At 41.5% G+C, this 18292-nt stretch overlaps 1 protein-coding gene across 2 annotated transcripts in view; it reads left to right on the forward strand.

Moving 5' to 3' along the window:
• Kcnj16 (potassium voltage-gated channel subfamily J member 16) overlaps window positions 1-17401 on the forward strand; it is a 51503-nt gene extending 34102 nt beyond the window's left edge. Inside the window, exons 2-3 of one of the 2 annotated variants that reach the window (XM_029545970.1) lie at window positions 11073-11152; window positions 13843-17401. In XM_029545970.1, coding sequence (XP_029401830.1) covers window positions 13954-15213 — 1260 coding nt within the window. In that variant the 5' untranslated portion in view covers window positions 11073-11152; window positions 13843-13953 and the 3' untranslated portion in view covers window positions 15214-17401. The remainder of the gene's footprint in view (window positions 1-11072; window positions 11153-13842) is intronic. The other variant, XM_021213628.2, reaches the window with a different exon arrangement.
• Window positions 17402-18292: the final 891 nt, after the last annotated feature.

Here is an 18292-nt window from a genome sequence, read left to right on the forward strand (position 1 = left end):
AAGGCTTTTAATGGTATTTATTAAATGTATTAAGAATAAGTTTTTAATATTTTATTTCTTAATATAAAAGATTCTGAAAACTGACTTGCCTCTATTGAGTCAAGAATTAGAGGTATTAGCAGTTTAATAGGGTCTGGAACGGGGGAAGGCAGGATTGTTGATACTGAAATGGACATGTGCACTTCCGTGACTCCTTAGAACCAATGCTGCTTTTATGTAGCCCTGGTAGGTTACTGACAACTTTCACCGGTTCCTCCATTCTTCTCAGTGGCCAGATCAGATCGACTCCCTCTTCCCCCAACCTCTGTGTTTCAAAGGAGATCTGGTTTTACTTAGAGGAATTAAATGTCACTATATTTGTTTCTGTGAATTGTTCCAGCAAAAATTACCGCATCGATGTCTGACTTTAGATGTCTGTAAGGCTGTCTGCTTCTCTGAGCTATTTATAGCTTCCTTTAAAAAAAAGGGGGGGGGTCTAATAAAGGCTTAGGGATTGCTATTGGTTTATTTTTTTCTTTATGGAGCCTCAGAATTGGTAGGTTTCAAATTTTGAACTGAAAAATACCTGGATTTCTTTTTGCAAAGGATATGTTTACTCTAAAAATTCGCTCTCTGTCTCTCTCTGTCTCTCTGTCTCTGTCTGTCTGTCTTTCTGTCTGTCTGTCTCTCTCTCTCTGCATGTGTGTGTGTGTGTGTGTGTGTGTGTGTGTGTTCGTGCATGCACATGATACAACTGTGTAGCATATTCACATGTGTGATAGAGCAGAACATCAAGGGACTTGATGTAGCACTCTGCCTTATTCCATTGAGACAGGGACTCTCACTGAGTCTGGATCTAGGCTGATGACCAGCAAGTCCCAGAAGTCCTCTAGTCTATGGTCCCTCCGCCACTGTGCTGAAGTCATAAGTGCACTGAGATGTTCCAGGCTGTTTTCATGGGTTCTGGAACCTGAACTTGGGTTCCCGGGCTTGCATAGCAAGCAGCCTACTCACTCGGGTACCTCTGTTGTAAAATTCAAGGTATGTAACTCTACAAATGAAAAATACAAGTAAAGAGAGAATAAATACACATGCTAAACTCATAGGGTGACAACTTATATTTCACTGTATATCACGCCTCTCCTATGTTTAAACACATTAAAATCACACCATTTAAAAGGTTTCACAATCATGTTTGTATTTGGGCCAAATCACATGTTATGCATTTTCTTGTGTCACTTTTAATGTTTATAGAGTAGATGTGATTCTGCTGGCTACCTATACAAACCCATGCTTACCAGATGGTCTGGTAAAAACCAAAAGTCACCGCAAGCATCTTTTCCTTCTGGTGTGATTTTTGTGCCCATCCATGATAAACTTTTAGAATGAAAATTTTCAGTAGAATTTCTAGAATTAGTCCACATTTCTGTAATTTAGATTTGCAATTTTTTAATTTTTAAGAATTAAAATGTAATTATATCATTTTCTTCTTTCCCTTTCTCCCTCCAATTCCTCCCAGGTGGTCCCCCCTTGTTCCCTCTTAAAGTTACAGCCTATAATTTTTAACTATGATATTTATGTGTGTGTATGCCTATATGTGTACTTATATCTGTATACATGCATATTTATCACATACATGCATATATGTATATATAAACATAGAATTGGCTAAATATATACATACAACCTGATGAGCCCATTTGCTGTCAACCGTGTGTATGTTTCATGGTCTGAACTCTTGTTACTGGATATCCAACTAGGAGGTTCACCTCTGGAGATTATTTCTGCCACTCTAATTGTGTAGATTATTCTCACAAATAGCTAGCTGTCCTTCAGAAATAGTTCCAATAAATGTATATGTATACATATAAATGTATGGATTTGGATATATCTCTATAAAAATTTAATAATTTGCATTGGTGCCAGGAGTATCCCATTTCTAAAAATTCAGTGATAGGCCAACATAAACACCTCTTAGTTTCCAGTTTTTTTTTTTTTTTTACTTATTTAGAGACATATTTGGTAGAGCATAGGCTGTCTTCATACTCCCTATGTAGCCATGGATGACCTTGAACTTCTGGATTTTCCACTGGTAGGAAGATACCAGGAGTATGGCTGTGTATTGTTACTCCCATTCTATGTGATGCTGAGGACTAAACCCAGGGTTTCTTGCAGATTGGACAAGAACTCTCCCAACTGATCTACATTCCTAGTCTTAGGTCAACTCTCTTTACTACCAAGAACATTTTTCAATTCCATATTTCTGGAGAATTCTGTAACACAGTTGCACTTCGCTATGACACTGAGGCCCATAGTTGTTCCAAAGAAATTTGTGAACAGATTTATTTTTTAAATTTATAGATTGAGAATTAAAGAGTGACAAATAAGGATCATTGGGATTTGGGGTTTGGAAAAGTGTCAGTGGTAAGGAGTTGGTTATCTTCTTCTATAAGAAAGAACGTCTTTGCAATGTTTGCTCACTCAATCCACCAAGCTACAATTAGTGAGCCCATGCCTGCCATATCTTTTATTAGCTATAAGTGATATAGGAATGGAAAGATGAATGAGGTTCTTTCGTCTGGGAGCTCACAGTCTTTCCTATGGCACATTCTGGTCAACAACTCAATAATGTATTATGGTAACAATTTAATCACATATTAGAACAGGTTTGGAGACACTTCTATGACAAGCCAAAGACTGAGACTGTAGACCTCACAGATTGCATGTCCTTTGTGATAACTGCCCTTCGTTGCCTGATGTAAGGCAAGGAGACTGTTCTTCTCAGAGCAGAATAGTGGAGTCTGTGAAATACAATAAGAAAATTAACACTAGAAAAAGTATTTGCGTGTACCGGACAACTCAGGAAGGGTAAATGCCTCCCTTCCACCACATATAGAAAATGGGAGAATTCTAAAGATCTGTAAATGAGGAACTAGAGTGGGCCATTAGGCAGGTTGCCAGTAAGCTCTGAAATTTTGGGTGGAGGGGCTCAGTGTGCATGTCTAGCATACTTTCCTCGGATAGGAGTTTCTCTTTCCTACTAATGAAACTCTTTGGAGAGAATCCGTGGCAAGTAAGTCTCTTGAGAAACCTATTTCTGAATAGAATAGGGGGTTCTATAGAAAACTGTATATGGGGTCTCTGTCCCCCAGACTAGTACACTTCACATTAACCAGCACATTCATGTAGTATATTGGGAGGTGGTACCTCTTGAACTACTGCTGAGCATGTGGGCACACACAATGTCTACACTGTTGTCTGCGTTCCAGTCTGAGGGTCACAGCCCCATGTTAATGAAAAACAAGATGTGCAGCTGAGAAATAGCTCAAAGAGCAAAAGCTTGCTTCAAAAGCACAAAGAACAGACTTCATATCCCCAGCACTGGGGAAGGATATTCAGCGACAGCTTGCAGAGAGAAGCTCTCCAGCATGTAGCTTCAAGTCCTAAATTCCATGACAGATCTTATCTCAAAACAGAAGTGGAGAAATGCTTATGAACGTATCCCATTGTCAAAATCTGGCCTTCATCCACAGCTGAGTGCACACACACACACACACACACACACACACACACACACACACACACACATACAGAAACATGCACACACATGCACACACAAACACACACAAATGCACACATACATGCACACACACACAATGTCACACATGGCACAGCACACACATAGATAAACAATTAAAGATGCTAAGAAGGGCTCTTTCTATTGAAGAATAGTGAGAGATAGATAGAGGTAAGACATTGGTAGTCTGTGTATAGATTATGCAAAATACTCCAATCTCAGTGGGAAGATTGTTTCTTAAACCAACACTGACAGGTTTTGAATTTGCTTTTTACAAGAGAATAGCATGGAAGACAAAATAAGGAGACCTATTAGGAGGTTTTCATGATGGTCTACTGAAGACATAGTCCATTGAACATATGAAGATTTTGAAAAGAGGGGTAAACAGTGAGAAAAGGAATTCCATTAACTAGGATCTGCTGATAGTTTAAATGTTGCTAAGAAAACTGATTAGACTAACGTTCTCCTAAACGGAAGATATCTTCTGTGTGTATTGACTTGATTTTCTAAATGCTTTGCTATTTTCAACCAACAAAACTTGTCACTAGTTGGTAAAAAGGTGAAAAACAATGGAAATATTTCAGCTAAGGGAATCCAAGAATGGTTGCAAGGAACTCTGGGTAGAAGCAAAAGACCAAGCAAGATGGAATGGGGGAGACTGTACCCTAAGAAGTGGTAGCCCTTCTAGAACACTTCAGTGTGTGCTGCCTCACCACTGGCCTTCTGATCCCAAGCAGTGGTCTAAAATCATAGCATCAAAAACTTTATGTAATTTCTTTAACTGAATTTTGACTGTGACATTCTGATTGATTGCCCTTATATCAGATGACTCTGCTCCAGAAACATTATAGTGAGTGGAGGCTTCTTTGACATCTCTTGATTCTTCTCTCTCTCCCCACTCCTGTCACAGAGCTGTCTCTTACATCATTGGGTTGTAGAGCTTTTGATGATGAATTTTCTGCCTTCTGTGAAACAATCTTTCATTCTTACTAAGTTCACATAATCTTTCACATCATAGCTTAATCATCCATCTCTATAGACTAGGTGAGTACTCACTATGATGAGCGATTGGAGTACTGACACTTTTTCAGGTTTGGAAATTACAATAAAAACTAAATACCCATCGGGCGGTAATGGCACATGCCTTTAATCCCAGCACTTGGGAGGCAGAGGCAGGTGGATTTCTGAGTTCGAGGCCAGCCTGGTTTATAGAGTGAGTTCCAGGACAGCCAGGGCTATACAGAGAAACCCTGACTCGAAAAGCCAAAACAAAAAAACAAAAACAAAAAAAAACCCAAAAAACAAAAACAACCTAAATACCCATGGGGTCATGGGGTCAGTGACTTTTCCATTCTCTATTCATGAAAACCTTTTGAGAAACATCAAGTGCTATTCTTAAAATTCATATAAATTCAATAAAGCTAAAAACATTTGTAATGTGCTATTATTCTGCTAATGTGGTAAAAACAAAGATAGATTCAAGTCTTCGATTTTCATATTCCTATCCGTCACACATGGTTACATAGGCTCGCATTGCTGTTTCAGACAGTGCCCACAGGAGCAAGAGGTTTTATTTCAGGTCTAAAATGTTCCCTGGGAGAAAAAAAGTGAGAGACATGTTTGAAGGCTGATGCTAAAGAAGCCAGGTGAAACCTGGTGAAAGAGAGCAAAAGCCTGTGTTCAGGGGTGAAATGCAGATGAGTTCCTGTAATAGTTGGTTCCTGTGAGAACCAGCTCTTCAGATTCATGTAGAACCATCAGCCAAAACACCCCTATAAATAATGAGAGCCTTAACAACCAGATAGTGACTAGGTCTTAGAGAAACAAAATAGTATGGAGAGCCAGGTCTGTTTGGAAGGATTTTACCTGGGGCAAAGAGTACAGAGCACAGAACCAGAATGACAGCTTCTGAGTCAGAACCTTTCTGGTGGCCCGTGTCTCATAGTAGTTACTCTATGCAGTTCCTCCTGCACAGTGACATATACTGTTCCTTTTCCTTAGAAGCTATCAGTAAAATAGATTGTCTCCTGTATCACTTTCATAGCTATTGTCTGAGAAACTCACAAATGTAAATTCCCTACAAATAGCAGGCTGTCCTTCAATATTCACAAGTGATTATATCTGGTATATAGTAGAAGTCACTTGAGTAGATTCTCAATGGAAGTTTAGAAGTCATAGGAGAAATGCTTTCATTACACAACGGAGATTGAAATGTGTCTTTTAAAGGGACATCTGATCTTATCACAACCGGCTTCTGTACCTACCTCAATCCAGCTCAAACTGAGGTATAAGCAACCCAGGCTAGCATCTAACCAAGGCAAAGGTGGGCTAGCATCCAACCAAGGCAGGGATGGGCTACCATCCAACCAAGACAAAGATGGGATAGCATCCAATCAAGACAGGGATGTGCTAGGATCCATCCAAGACAGGGATGGGCAGACTGTTATGAAGATAGGACCATGAAAAACCACAAAGATTTGTTTTACCCAAACAGGTTTTCTAGACAAAAAATAAGGGCAGAATCACCTTGAGAATTTCTTTTTTAAAAAAAATTGTTTTATTTATTTACATTCCAAATGTTGCCACCCTTCCTAGTGCTCCCTCCAAGAGTTCTTCATCTTCTCCCTTCTCCCCTTTGCTTCTGAGAGGGTGCTCCACCCACCCCTTACTTTCTACTTCCCCACTTCACTGCCCCCCCTTCCCTAGTGCATCAAGTCTCTACAGGATTAGGCACATCGTCTCCCACTGAGGCCAGACAAGGCAGCCCTCTGCTACATATGTGCCAGGGGCTGTGGAGCAGCCCATGTATGCTCTTTAGGTGGTGGCTTAGTCTCTGGAAGCTCTCAGGGATTCAGGTTAGTTGATACTGTGGTTTTTCCTATGGGGGGGTGCTATTCCTTTCAGCTTCTTCAATCTTCACCCTTAACTCTTCCATGGGGTTCCCAACTTCAATCCAGTGGTTGGCTGTAAGAATCTGCCTCTGTCTCAGTCAGCTGCGGGTAGAGCCTCTCAGAGGACAGCCATGCCAGGCTCCTGTGTGCAAGCACAGAATGGCATCAGTAATAGTGTCAGGGTTTGGTTCCTGCCTATGGGATGGATCCCAAATTAGGCAGGTTATTGGTTGGCTTTTCCTTCAGTCTCTGGTCCCTTTTTATCCTTGCATTTCTTTTAGACTGAAACAATTCTGGGTCAAAATTTTTGAAGGTAGTTCGGTGACCCCATCTGTTGAGTTTCCCAACTTTGGAAACTCTTGCTTCTTTTTTGGCTGTTTTCAGAAAAAGTAACAATAAAATTCTCAAATTGAGTTGAAAGAGCATGTGTGTGTGCATATGCCCATGTGTGCATATATGTATGTATGTATGCATGCATGTATATGTGCATATATGTATGTATAATGTGAAAAGGACAATCTCCCATAAAAGATATTTGTTATGGAAAATTTTCACTGGCTTTTTGGACTTTGAGGAGCTAGTGGAAGGACAGAGAAGGAGCTCCGGTGGTGTAGTGGTAAAGACAGTGAAGTTACCCGTGAATTTACCTAAAATTGTTGTCTGGGAACCACATACGATTTACTATTGACATGCCAGAGGGAGATTATTTTTTGAAAGAGTGAAAATAAATGTTCTGACATTTTACAGTAAGCAAAGAACCCTCCCACAATCCTAATCCAGGCACTGATTACTGCACAGTGACTCTACCTGTAACAGTACATGTTGGCTCTACATCCTTTTATTTCATTCAAACAGTAACCCAGTGACATGGGCCACATCCTCCCATATCACAAGTGAATACATTAGATTTCACAATAGCAGCTTATACAAGATGTTCTTGGAGTAGAGGATAGACCTTGAACAGAAGTCTGTCTCCAAACTTAGGGTTTCCCTGTGTTAACCCTCTACTCCCCAATAAACACTTAGGCTGTGCAGAAGTCATACAAAGATATTGTAGATGTCAGGCATCCTGCCCTATCATTCTCTACTCTTCTCTGCTGGAAACAGAATCTCTTGGGTAACATGTATCTCCCATGATCCTTCTATCTCTGTCTCATATAGTGATGCAGTTATATGCATCTGCAAGGACATGCTCAACTTTTTATGTGAGCTCTGGCTCCTGAGCCATCTTTTTTGCTTGTATAGTCATTTCTCATACTCACACATCACTTCAGCTTCAAAAGTGCCTGTTAGACAATTCCAATTTCTATAACTTGATTTTAAGTTAGAATGTTTATAATTATACATCATTTTTACTTTAATTTTGATTTTATAGACATGTTGTCAGTCTAGATGATAAACTGTGATATTTCAGCATGTGTATGGAATCAGTAAAAATCCAGTTATCTTTGATGTAATGTTGACATCAAGAAACCTAGAAAACATGTCCTTGTCTCAAAGTTTGTGCTTGTTGATAAAGCAGCAAGGCAGTTGGGCTGATGGGGTAGCTCAGTGTGTAAGCATAGTGTGACCTGAGTTCCATCCTGAGACCTGTGTAAAAAAAACAGAGGTGGAAGCAGCAACTGTAATCCCAGCATTCTTGTAGCAAAATGAGAAGTGGAGACAAGTGAATCAGAAGAAATTCTGGACAGTAGTCAGAAGCCAAAAGTCCAAGAAATGCCTGAAAATAAGATGGGTGGAGAAAACCATCATCTTTTACATGCCATAAAGTTTGTCTTCTGACCTCAACACACCGTGGCGTGTTTGTATACTGACACCCAGTGCACATCTACACAGGACAAATAATGAAATACTTAAAAAAAAAAAAAAAGTTTAAAACCATAGAGCAACATTTGGAGTAAAGAAGGGTTTTAAATTAGGTTGTGCACCTTACAGAAGGATGGAAGCAGGACCTCAAGTGAATGTCCCCGCAAATTCTGAAATGCTATGGTCTCACCTGGCCCACGTTCCAGGATGCTTGCTTACTTCTTAGCTCTTTATTTATTTTTTATTGTCCATGTGCTAGGTATCATAAGGATATTTTCGTACAATGGAAAGCTGCAGTCATACCCTCCACAAATGCCCAGCCCCCCAGCCCCCCAGCCCCCCAGCCTCCCAGCTTCCCAGCCCCCCAGCCCCCCAATCCCCCAGTCCCCCAGCCCCCAGCTCCCCAGCCCCCCAGCCTCCCAGCCTCCCATTCCCACTTCCAGTCCAGTCCCCCATGAGAGGTGAAAATCTTATTAGACTCTGCTGAGAAGGAAACAGGAATATGAACCAAAATCATCCTCAAAAAGAAACAGAGACCAGAACTGAGGGGATTAGGGGAAGGATGTATAGTGCCTATTGGGTTCCAGATAAAGCACTGTTGCTGAATGCGGAGCTCTGTCAGAATGTGTCTGCATGCCTTATAAATATGGCAGGGACAAAAATGGAGAAGAGACTGAAGAAAAGGAGCTCCAATGACTGGCCCGACTTGGGATCCATCTCATTGGGGAGAGGGGCACCAAGGCCTGACACTACTATGCTGTGATGTGCTTACAGATGGGAGCCCGGCATGGCTGTCCTCTGGGAGTCCCTACCAGTGGCTGACTAAGACAGATGCAGATACTTACAGCCAACCGTTGGACTGAAGTAGGGGACCCCTAAGGTTGAATTAGGAGAATGATTGAAGAAGCTGCAAGAGAGAGTGACCCCATAGGAAGAGCAGCAGTCTCATCTAACTAAGACCCCAGGGAGCTCTCAGAGACTGAGCCACCAACCAGGAGTATATACCTGGCCTGGTCCGGGCACATAGATAGCAGAATTCGGCTTGGTCTGGCCTCAGTGAGAGAAGATAGTGCTTAATCCTTGAGAGCCTTAAAGCTCCAGGAAGGCCTGGAATGGGGGAGAGCACCCTCTCTGAAGCAAGAGGGAGGAGGAGGAATGGGATGAGGAACTGTGGGAGGCAGGCTGAGGAGGGGGCAATGACTGCAATGTAAATAAATAATAGAATTTAAATTTAAAAAAAAAAAAAAGGATTCCAGGAAAGATAAAGATTTTGAACAAACAAGCCAAAGCCCTCCTTTATTTTGAGGTCAAATTCAACCCCCCTCCCTCTTCTTCCTTCAACCAGAGCCTGCCCTGTCCTGGCTATAACCTCTCCCACTGAGTGTCTTATTCACAACCCTGCCTTCCCTGCTTTGCTTCACAAAGGAGACTATTTTCAAGGCACTGAGTTTCCAATGGGATGAAGCCATCCTTTCTCCTCTCTGCCCTACCAACTCTCACATTTCCATCAAAACTTATCTCTTTAATGGCTGCCAGGAGAGTCATTTGATTACTGATGACTTAAGTGTCAACCGCCTCAGATCCATTATGCAGAGGAAGAAAGTGTTTGTTAACCTCAGAAGCCACTGGCTTCAATAATTGGATCTCACCAAAAATATTTTAGGACATTTTTGTGGTGTATGATGAGTTATGCAAGACAGATAATGAATGTGTTTATGCAAAGAGGACGGCAGAGGCAAGATTGCATTTTAGCATCAATGTGGTACAAGGTGGCAAAGTCTCTTTGTGCTGTACACGCAACCTGCTGGGAAAAACTTATTTTTTGAAGACCTAACTGTAAAAGGGGTTTACTTGGCAAGCAGTTAAATATGGGATGATGTGGCTGAATAGAGGAGAAAATGTTTTAATTTTATGCATGAAGAAACAGGAACAAATATGTGGGTATTCACGTGTTTTCTAAATGCCCCCCTGCTATATCTACTGCTTATTCAGAATGCACAGAATTAGTATAATTTGCCCCCGACTCGAATCCATGCAAAATAGAAGTCTAAAAGCAGAGCCCGGAAGTCAAAGGGATTAAAATATTTTTTCAGTGTCTACTCAATATAATTAGCAAGATATCAGAGAAGTGGCTATCTGAAAGAGGAATGCTCTCTCCAATTGTCCGTCTTCTCTTCATCCACCCACCCTTGGCTATCTCCACAAAGCAAAATACGGTGGGGCACACCTTAATAGTTTTCTAAATACCTTTGGATGGATTTATTTTATTCCATGTGTAAGTATATTTCCTGCTTGTATATCTGGGCACCGTGCGCCTCTCTGGTGTTTATGCCCAGAAGCAGACATAGAACTGGAGTTACAGAAGTTGAGAGTCACCGTATGGTGCTGGGAATTGAAGCAGGGTTCCCTGGAAGAGCAGCCAGCGTTCTTCCCCTCCAATTTATCTTGCCACCCACAACCTTTGGATGATTTAATAAATGCTGATAATATTTTAAGCATCCATCATTCTGGTTGTGATTAGAGCCCTTTGTTTTAATCCCAGCTACAGAGAGAGTCAGGATGCCCCTGCTGCCTCTGTTAATCACCACGTGGGAAAATGGGCTTCTCTTGAATCAGCATCTGCCTTTGACCTTTATATTCCATCCTTTTATAACTGTCTTCCATCTAGCTTTCTTTCTAGAGAGTGACATGCAGGGTAGATGCTGGAGTCGGGAGATTCCAACTCCTTTCTCTGGATGGGATTTGTGGTGGCAAGATGACTATAAGAACGTTGAAGCAATTCAAATTTATTTGTTACATTTATTTGTGTGTCTGTGCAGGTGCTGTGTGCTATGTGGAAGTTAGAGGATAACTTGCAGAAGTCGGTATTACCCTCTATTCTGTGTATCCCACGATTCCAGTTAAGTAATCCAGTCTTGGTGGCAAGCATCTTTGTGGCATCTTCTCTAGTGAGCATTATGGCAGTTTTAAAAGCTCAATCTTCATCCTAAAAACACATATTAAACATAGGATCCTAATGAACCCACAAGCACACTCCTGTGATGGTTACTGGCAAGCATTTGAAAATGTTCTCAAGTTAACACAACATACTTACCAGGAGATAAATACATGTTTTTTAGCCATCTTGACAATGGACTTTCCATCAACCCCTTTATTTATTCTGTAGGCTGAGATGAGGGTTGTACAAGACTGAATGAGGTTGGCCCATCTTTGTAATGATGTATCATTTTAGATGGCAGAGATTTGTTTCAGAACATGTCTCACTGACATATATAAAGAGTCAAAAATATATAAGGAAAGAATGGGGACCTACACAGAATCTTCATGCCTGTATCTCTGAATATGTTGAACTATGTGGTTGCAATGGGCAACCCTATCAAAGGCCTGGAGAATTTGGGGCAGAATTCTCAGTCATAACTTGAATCTCTGACATTCTCAACAGTAGTCAGCAACAAATTTTCCAATTCCTAGAATTTGCTCGCTTGTAAATTGTATTAATTGCAAATTAATCAACCAATTATTCTTTTTGGAAGGTGTTTTTAAAGTGGCTTGTTTATAATAGTTCCTAGCACCACTCGAATCCAAATCGGATGCCAACTGCTCACCATTTCAAGTAAAACTCTTCCCCTCTCTTTTGGCAGCCACACAGTAGCTCTTGATCTGTGAACTTTTTTGTTTGTTTGTTTGTTTGTTGGTTTTTAAGTTCTCAGCCTCCTCTGGTGTCGGGCAGTTCTCCTTAAGAAACTTTCTTGGTTGAGAAAATAATTCTACCTCTGCATCTGTTCTTTAGTTTGAACCCATCTGATTCTTAGTGTAATTTACCCCAGACTCTTGCCTTCTATGATCAGTATAGAGGGAAGACTGGGCAACACTACAGGACTTCTGTTTTGGAGTCATTAAACATTTAATTAGGCAAATGCCTCTGATGACCAATGAACTGATATCACAGAGTGTTTGGGGAAATATTTTTATGCTCTGCATTTCTATAAGCATTTTGGGAGATGTAGGTCATACCTTGAAATTATTGAAACATCTTTCCTTAAACGAAATCCAGAAGTGCCCAGAGAGAAGCTGAAACCACTCAAAAATAGACCTGCAGGATGTGAGGCACAGGCAGAGAGACAGAGACAAAGACAGACAGAGAGACAGAGGGAGGGAGGGAGGGAGAGAGGGGGGGAGAATGAGAGAGAATGCTTTACAGGGCTTTTGAGCATAAGCACAGTCCATCCTTGTGAGTGGTCCCCTAGACAAAGAGTTCTTTGTAAAGTGGCTCTGATCCCTGGAGAGAGAGAAAATGATTCTTTCTGGCGGGGCAGATGTTAACCCTTTCTTCTCTTCTGCAGTGGGGAAAGCAGTTGATCTGAAGTGATCAATTCCCTAGTGAGCTGCAGAGAGTAGTGTTTTCATAATATCTGTTCCCATGCGACTGAGATTGGAATGGTAAGGTCTCATGACCTGTTTCTGCTTGTACCCCTCGCTTCAATTAGGCACAGGTGCATCATGCCAACAACATAGTCTAATAACTACGGAACCACTAAATGTGCTGATTTTGCTATCCAGAGAAAAGCTGAGGACTATTTTAACAATCACACTTTTAACGTCTACTTTCAAACTTGAGTATCCTTAGACGTGGATGCCCTGAAATGAGACATGTATGACTCTGCTTGCCAACTAGTTCTGTACAGGGAAGGTTGCATGTGCATCAAAGAGAACACTCAGAACTACAGGGGGGCAGGGTAGGGGGGTCTATTGACAGTCAGTAATAGACTACATTTCTGTTTCTATTCAGGGTAAAGAGAAGTGCTGTTAGTGTCAAAAACCTAAAGCTGGTAGGGTGGACTGAGGCTGAGAGACAAAAGCAGAGGCAACTTTACACCTGTCCTAGAGCCTACCTGGGAGTGGTCTGAACTCTGCTGGGGTTAAGAAAGCTTTTTGTTTCCAATCAAGGTTAAGGGCGGAGCTAGGAGAAAGGGAGTTTCATCTGAAGTAGATGTCAGTATTAGTTCTCTTCTGTTTTGGGAAGTAGACAAGAAGAAAACCCAAGTGGGACAAAGAAGAAGCCGCAGTGAGGGGCTGCCTACTCCAGAAACCAGGGTAACCATCCCATTTTATGCCAAAGGTAGAATCTATTTACTGTTCTGGATTTAGTCATTGGAAATCTGGTAACTAAATCCTGCTTCATCCCTGTAGATTATAGATTGCTTTGTTTTCTCATGCAATATATATATATATATATATATATATATATATATATATATATATATATCTCAGTATAAACCTTCTCTTCTCTCTACCTGTTGAGACAGGGCTGTGTGGTACCATTCCGGGGGTAATCACAGTGTTTACACAAACACTATGCAAACAGAAAAATCTTATTTTCTCTAATTGGATGTTTCGTTCCTTTTAATAACTGAGTTGCTTTCTCTACCAAAATGTTGAATCAATACTGAACGTCTCCATGGTTCAAATGAAGTCTTTGCTGCTTTAGATGGCAGAAAATTGCTTCTAATTGGTCAGACTGCTAAGATGGGAATTGGAATCTAAAGCTAAAATGGTGTTTAATTGTTTTCTTTTGCTCTGTACTTTTAGGCTTTAACAGAAAATCTTAAAAAAAAAAAAAAAAAAAGTAGAAGTTAGAGTACATCTGGAACTTTTAACTGACATCGAACTCCTCTGGATGCCCTAAAGGACCAAGAAAGAATGAGCTATTACGGAAGTAGCTACCGGATCGTCAATGCGGACTCCAAATATCCAGGCTACCCTCCAGAGCATGCCATCGCTGAGAAGAGAAGAGCAAGAAGGCGCTTGCTCCACAAAGATGGCAGCTGTAATGTGTACTTTAAACACATTTTTGGAGAATGGGGGAGCTACATGGTTGATATTTTCACCACTCTTGTGGATACCAAGTGGCGCCATATGTTTGTAATATTTTCTCTGTCTTACATTCTCTCCTGGTTGATATTTGGCTCCATATTTTGGCTCATAGCCTTTCATCACGGAGACCTATTAAGCGATCCAGATATCACCCCTTGTGTTGACAACGTGCATTCATTTACGGCAGCGTTTTTATTCTCCCTTGAGACCCAAACCACCATAGGGTATGGTTACCGTTGTGTCACCGAAGAGTGCTCTGTGGCCGTGCTGACAGTGGTCCTTCAGTCCATCCTAAGCTGCATCATAAACACCTTCATCATTGGAGCAGCCTTGGCAAAGATGGCAACTGCCCGGAAGAGAGCCCAGACCATACGCTTCAGCTATTTTGCCCTCATTGGTATGAGAGACGGGAAGCTTTGCCTCATGTGGCGCATAGGTGACTTCCGACCAAACCATGTGGTAGAGGGCACAGTGAGAGCCCAGCTTCTGCGCTATTCAGAAGACAGTGAAGGGAGGATGACGATGGCGTTTAAAGACCTCAAACTCGTCAATGACCAGATAATCCTGGTAACTCCAGTGACTATTGTCCATGAAATTGACCACGAGAGCCCTCTGTATGCCCTTGACCGCAAGGCAGTGGCCAAAGATAATTTCGAGATTCTGGTGACATTTATTTATACTGGTGATTCCACTGGGACATCCCACCAGTCCAGAAGTTCCTACATCCCCAGAGAAATTCTCTGGGGCCACAGGTTTCATGATGTATTGGAAGTGAAGAGAAAGTTCTACAAGGTGAACTGCTTGCAGTTTGAAGGAAGCGTGGAAGTCTATGCCCCCTTTTGCAGTGCCAAACAACTGGACTGGAAGGACCAACAACTCAACAACTTGGAGAAAACATCCCCTGCCCGAGGATCCTGCACCTCTGACACCAACACCAGGAGGAGGTCCTTCAGCGCAGTTGCCATGGTGAGCAGCTGTGAGAACCCAGAGGAGACCATCCTGTCCCCACAAGAGGAGTGTAAGGAGGTCCCCTATCAGAAAGCCCTCCTGACTTTAAATAGAATCTCCATGGAATCCCAGATGTAGCCCTCCTCTCCGACCCTTACCTAAAGGCAGGGAAGCTGTAAGCATGATTTTTAACAAAATGTTAGTTCCGTGATTTGGGGCAGGAATAGAAAGCAGGGCAGGTTAAACTTGGTGAATTATCATTTAAAAATTCCACAATTTTACAATATTAAAATTCAGTTTTGGCAGTAGAGTTTGTATTAGGGAAGTGATTAAGAAGCTTAATTGATTACAATTAATCTCATTATTGCATATACTTGTGTCTCCTCTTGAAGGTGAAATATTTAGGAGTAGGGGGGAAAGAGGCTGTTAAACTAGATAAATATAGAGAAGCAGATAAGCTAAATATTTGCATATAAAAATAAATTAATTATGGAATGAGAACTTACAATAGTATCATATCACCTAAGCGCGGCAGGTGAGATATGCCTCAGCTCAGAAACATTGAGATAAGAAAGTAAAACCAAGTGTGGTTTGAGTTTACCATATTTGCCTCTCACAGTATCTTGCTATCAGCAGACAGAGATGTGGCTTTAAGAAAGTGAAAAATGCCATCAAGTCACAGATTTCTTCCAGCTATACTTGCCTAAAGTGTTATTAGTGAATGCTGGAAGCTGGAAACAAGCATGTGACAGAAGAAAAGGGACATCATTATGTAAATTAGTATTTCTCTCTTAAATACCTTGGTTCAACCAAGCCACTGGGGAGCAGAAGGGAGGTGGTTGCCTTTCTATGTGCTCCCTGGAGAAGTTTCCTGGGCTCATAATCCCACTGTGTTCATGTGTTTGTGAAGAGGCAGCATGACAGAGGTAGGATGCAGGAGTGGGCAGCAGCTATATGTATCCTCAGACCGTTGGAGAATAGATGCTAGGTGCTCTTGGTTCCTAACCCTGAGAGGCTACAATGTGGGTTGAGGAGAATTCAAAGAGATAGAGCCTTTCCTGAAGGCAGGGGATCAGTATGTATGGTTACCTGAGTCACAGGTCTGAATACTTTTGTCAACAGTGATGTTGATTTAATTGTATATGAGAGGAATAAACTGAATATTATAGGGCTGCTTAAATTTTAGGACAAGAGACACATGTTTATTCTCTGTCTTCACATTAAAGGATTAAGTTAATTCCTGATTCCTTTTTAGCACAAACCCAGTCACAGACACTGTAAGCTTTATAAACTGAAGAATTATTACCTATGGCTTGGCATCATTGGTGAAATTTTTTTTCCACTCTTGCTGAGCTAGGAATGAGTACATTATACAGCTGGTATTTAATTTAAGCACACACACATTTTGATTTTTTTGGTGACTTCTTTCTCTCTCCCTCTTATTCTCTCTCTCTCTCTCTCTCTCTCTCTCTCTCTCTCTCTCTCTCTCTCACACACACACACACACACACACACACACGCTTACTTACATTTAATCCTATAAGCACACTGAACTGAATCATACAATTCAAGATTACCAAGCTAAGTCAAATAAATAGATATTTGAAGGGGTCTCTTTTTCTTCTTTTTCTGTCATTTTTTTCTCCCTCTCCCTTTCTTTCTTTCTCTTTCCCTGTTACCCAGGATCAATACAGAATACAGTGTAACTCTTCTAATGCACATGTATAGATAAATCTTTCTTTCCTGCTGTCATATAAATAAGACATCTGTTCAAGGGGCATGTTAAAAACTGGCCTGGACTTCTTAATATCTGAAACCTAAATCATGGTTAACCTGCAATACTTGGGAATGGAGAATCCATTAGTTAAAACATAGAGCCATGTATTTATACACCCACACATCTGGCATGCACACACACACACACACACACACACAGGGTGAGGTGAGGTGGGAGAGACAGACACACAGAGAAATTTTGAAATTTTTAGCAGGAATTACTTGTCTAAATTAAAATATTATTACCCTTTCCAAGCCTGGAAAACATCGCTCTAACCATGCTTTCTCCACCAATTTGAATTTGTTTTCCTCGAAGGCAGGTACAGTCCAGTGCACCAGGCTTCCTTTGCCCTGTCCTCCTATGACAAGATCAGAATAGGGGTGGGGGTCAGGGATCACTTATCTCTGATTAAATAGATTCTGGTGCACTGTGTGTTCATACACAGAGTGGAACGTGTGGTCCCATGCATCTCTCATCTTCTGTGCAGATTTATAACATGCTTTGACACTCCTGATGACTTACTTAATAAAGACTTTAGACTGGTGCAAACTCTTGTGTGCATCCCTCTGCTCCCTGTAATGTCGATTCTGCCTTCCCAAACTGAAAACGGTGCTTCCTATAATTCATCAGACACTGTAACGGGGCTTTTACCAGTGCAGGGAGCAGCTACATCTAAAGAGACAGTCACTTGTAATGCACAGCGCAGACTGGCTTTGTGCAAACTGTACTTAGCCTCCATGATGAAATGGCAAGGTGAGTAATTTAACAAATGTCCTCTTCTCTGTTTCTTTTCCTCACAAACAAATTCCTAATTGGGGCAGCAGTGTGCTCAGGTGAGATCGTGCATCGGTGCCCCTCAGTTTCTCTTTCCTCGGGTGGGAGGGGAGTGTGGGTCACGGATGGTATTAAATAGCTCGATTCTGGGTCACGTTGTTATCAGGGCAAGTCTCTCCATGTGACTTTTACAAAGGCACTTTTATAGAGGCAGACTTAGCAGGCAGGCATCTCTTCACTCTCCCTCGCCACTCCCTTTCTCACATGAACGTCAGACTTGACGGCTGTTGGCTCTGCAGCCATGTCGTATGAAGGCAAGTGAAATACACCCTCTGGAGACAGAACGGAGGGACAGAGGGACCATGACCTCCATGTTCAAATGTCTGTGTAGTCTTAAAGAAATCCATACATGCATATGATATATGTGTACTTCGGTCACATTCACTTATCAATTCCCCCTCTGTTCCAGATCCCCCTAACATACCCCCCTCCAAACTTCATGCTCTCTTGTCTTTTTTTTTAACCCACTGAGCCCATTTACCACTGGAATAGGGACCACCCACCAGAGGCATGAAAAACAAAACAAAGCAAAACAAAACAAACAACAACAACAACCCAAAACTGGACGCTCTCTACTCCAGTAGCTGTCAGCCATCAGTTGGACCT

This window comes from Mus pahari, chromosome 14, assembly GCF_900095145.1.
Source record: "Mus pahari chromosome 14, PAHARI_EIJ_v1.1, whole genome shotgun sequence".
Classification (NCBI taxonomy): Eukaryota; Metazoa; Chordata; class Mammalia; order Rodentia; family Muridae; genus Mus; species Mus pahari.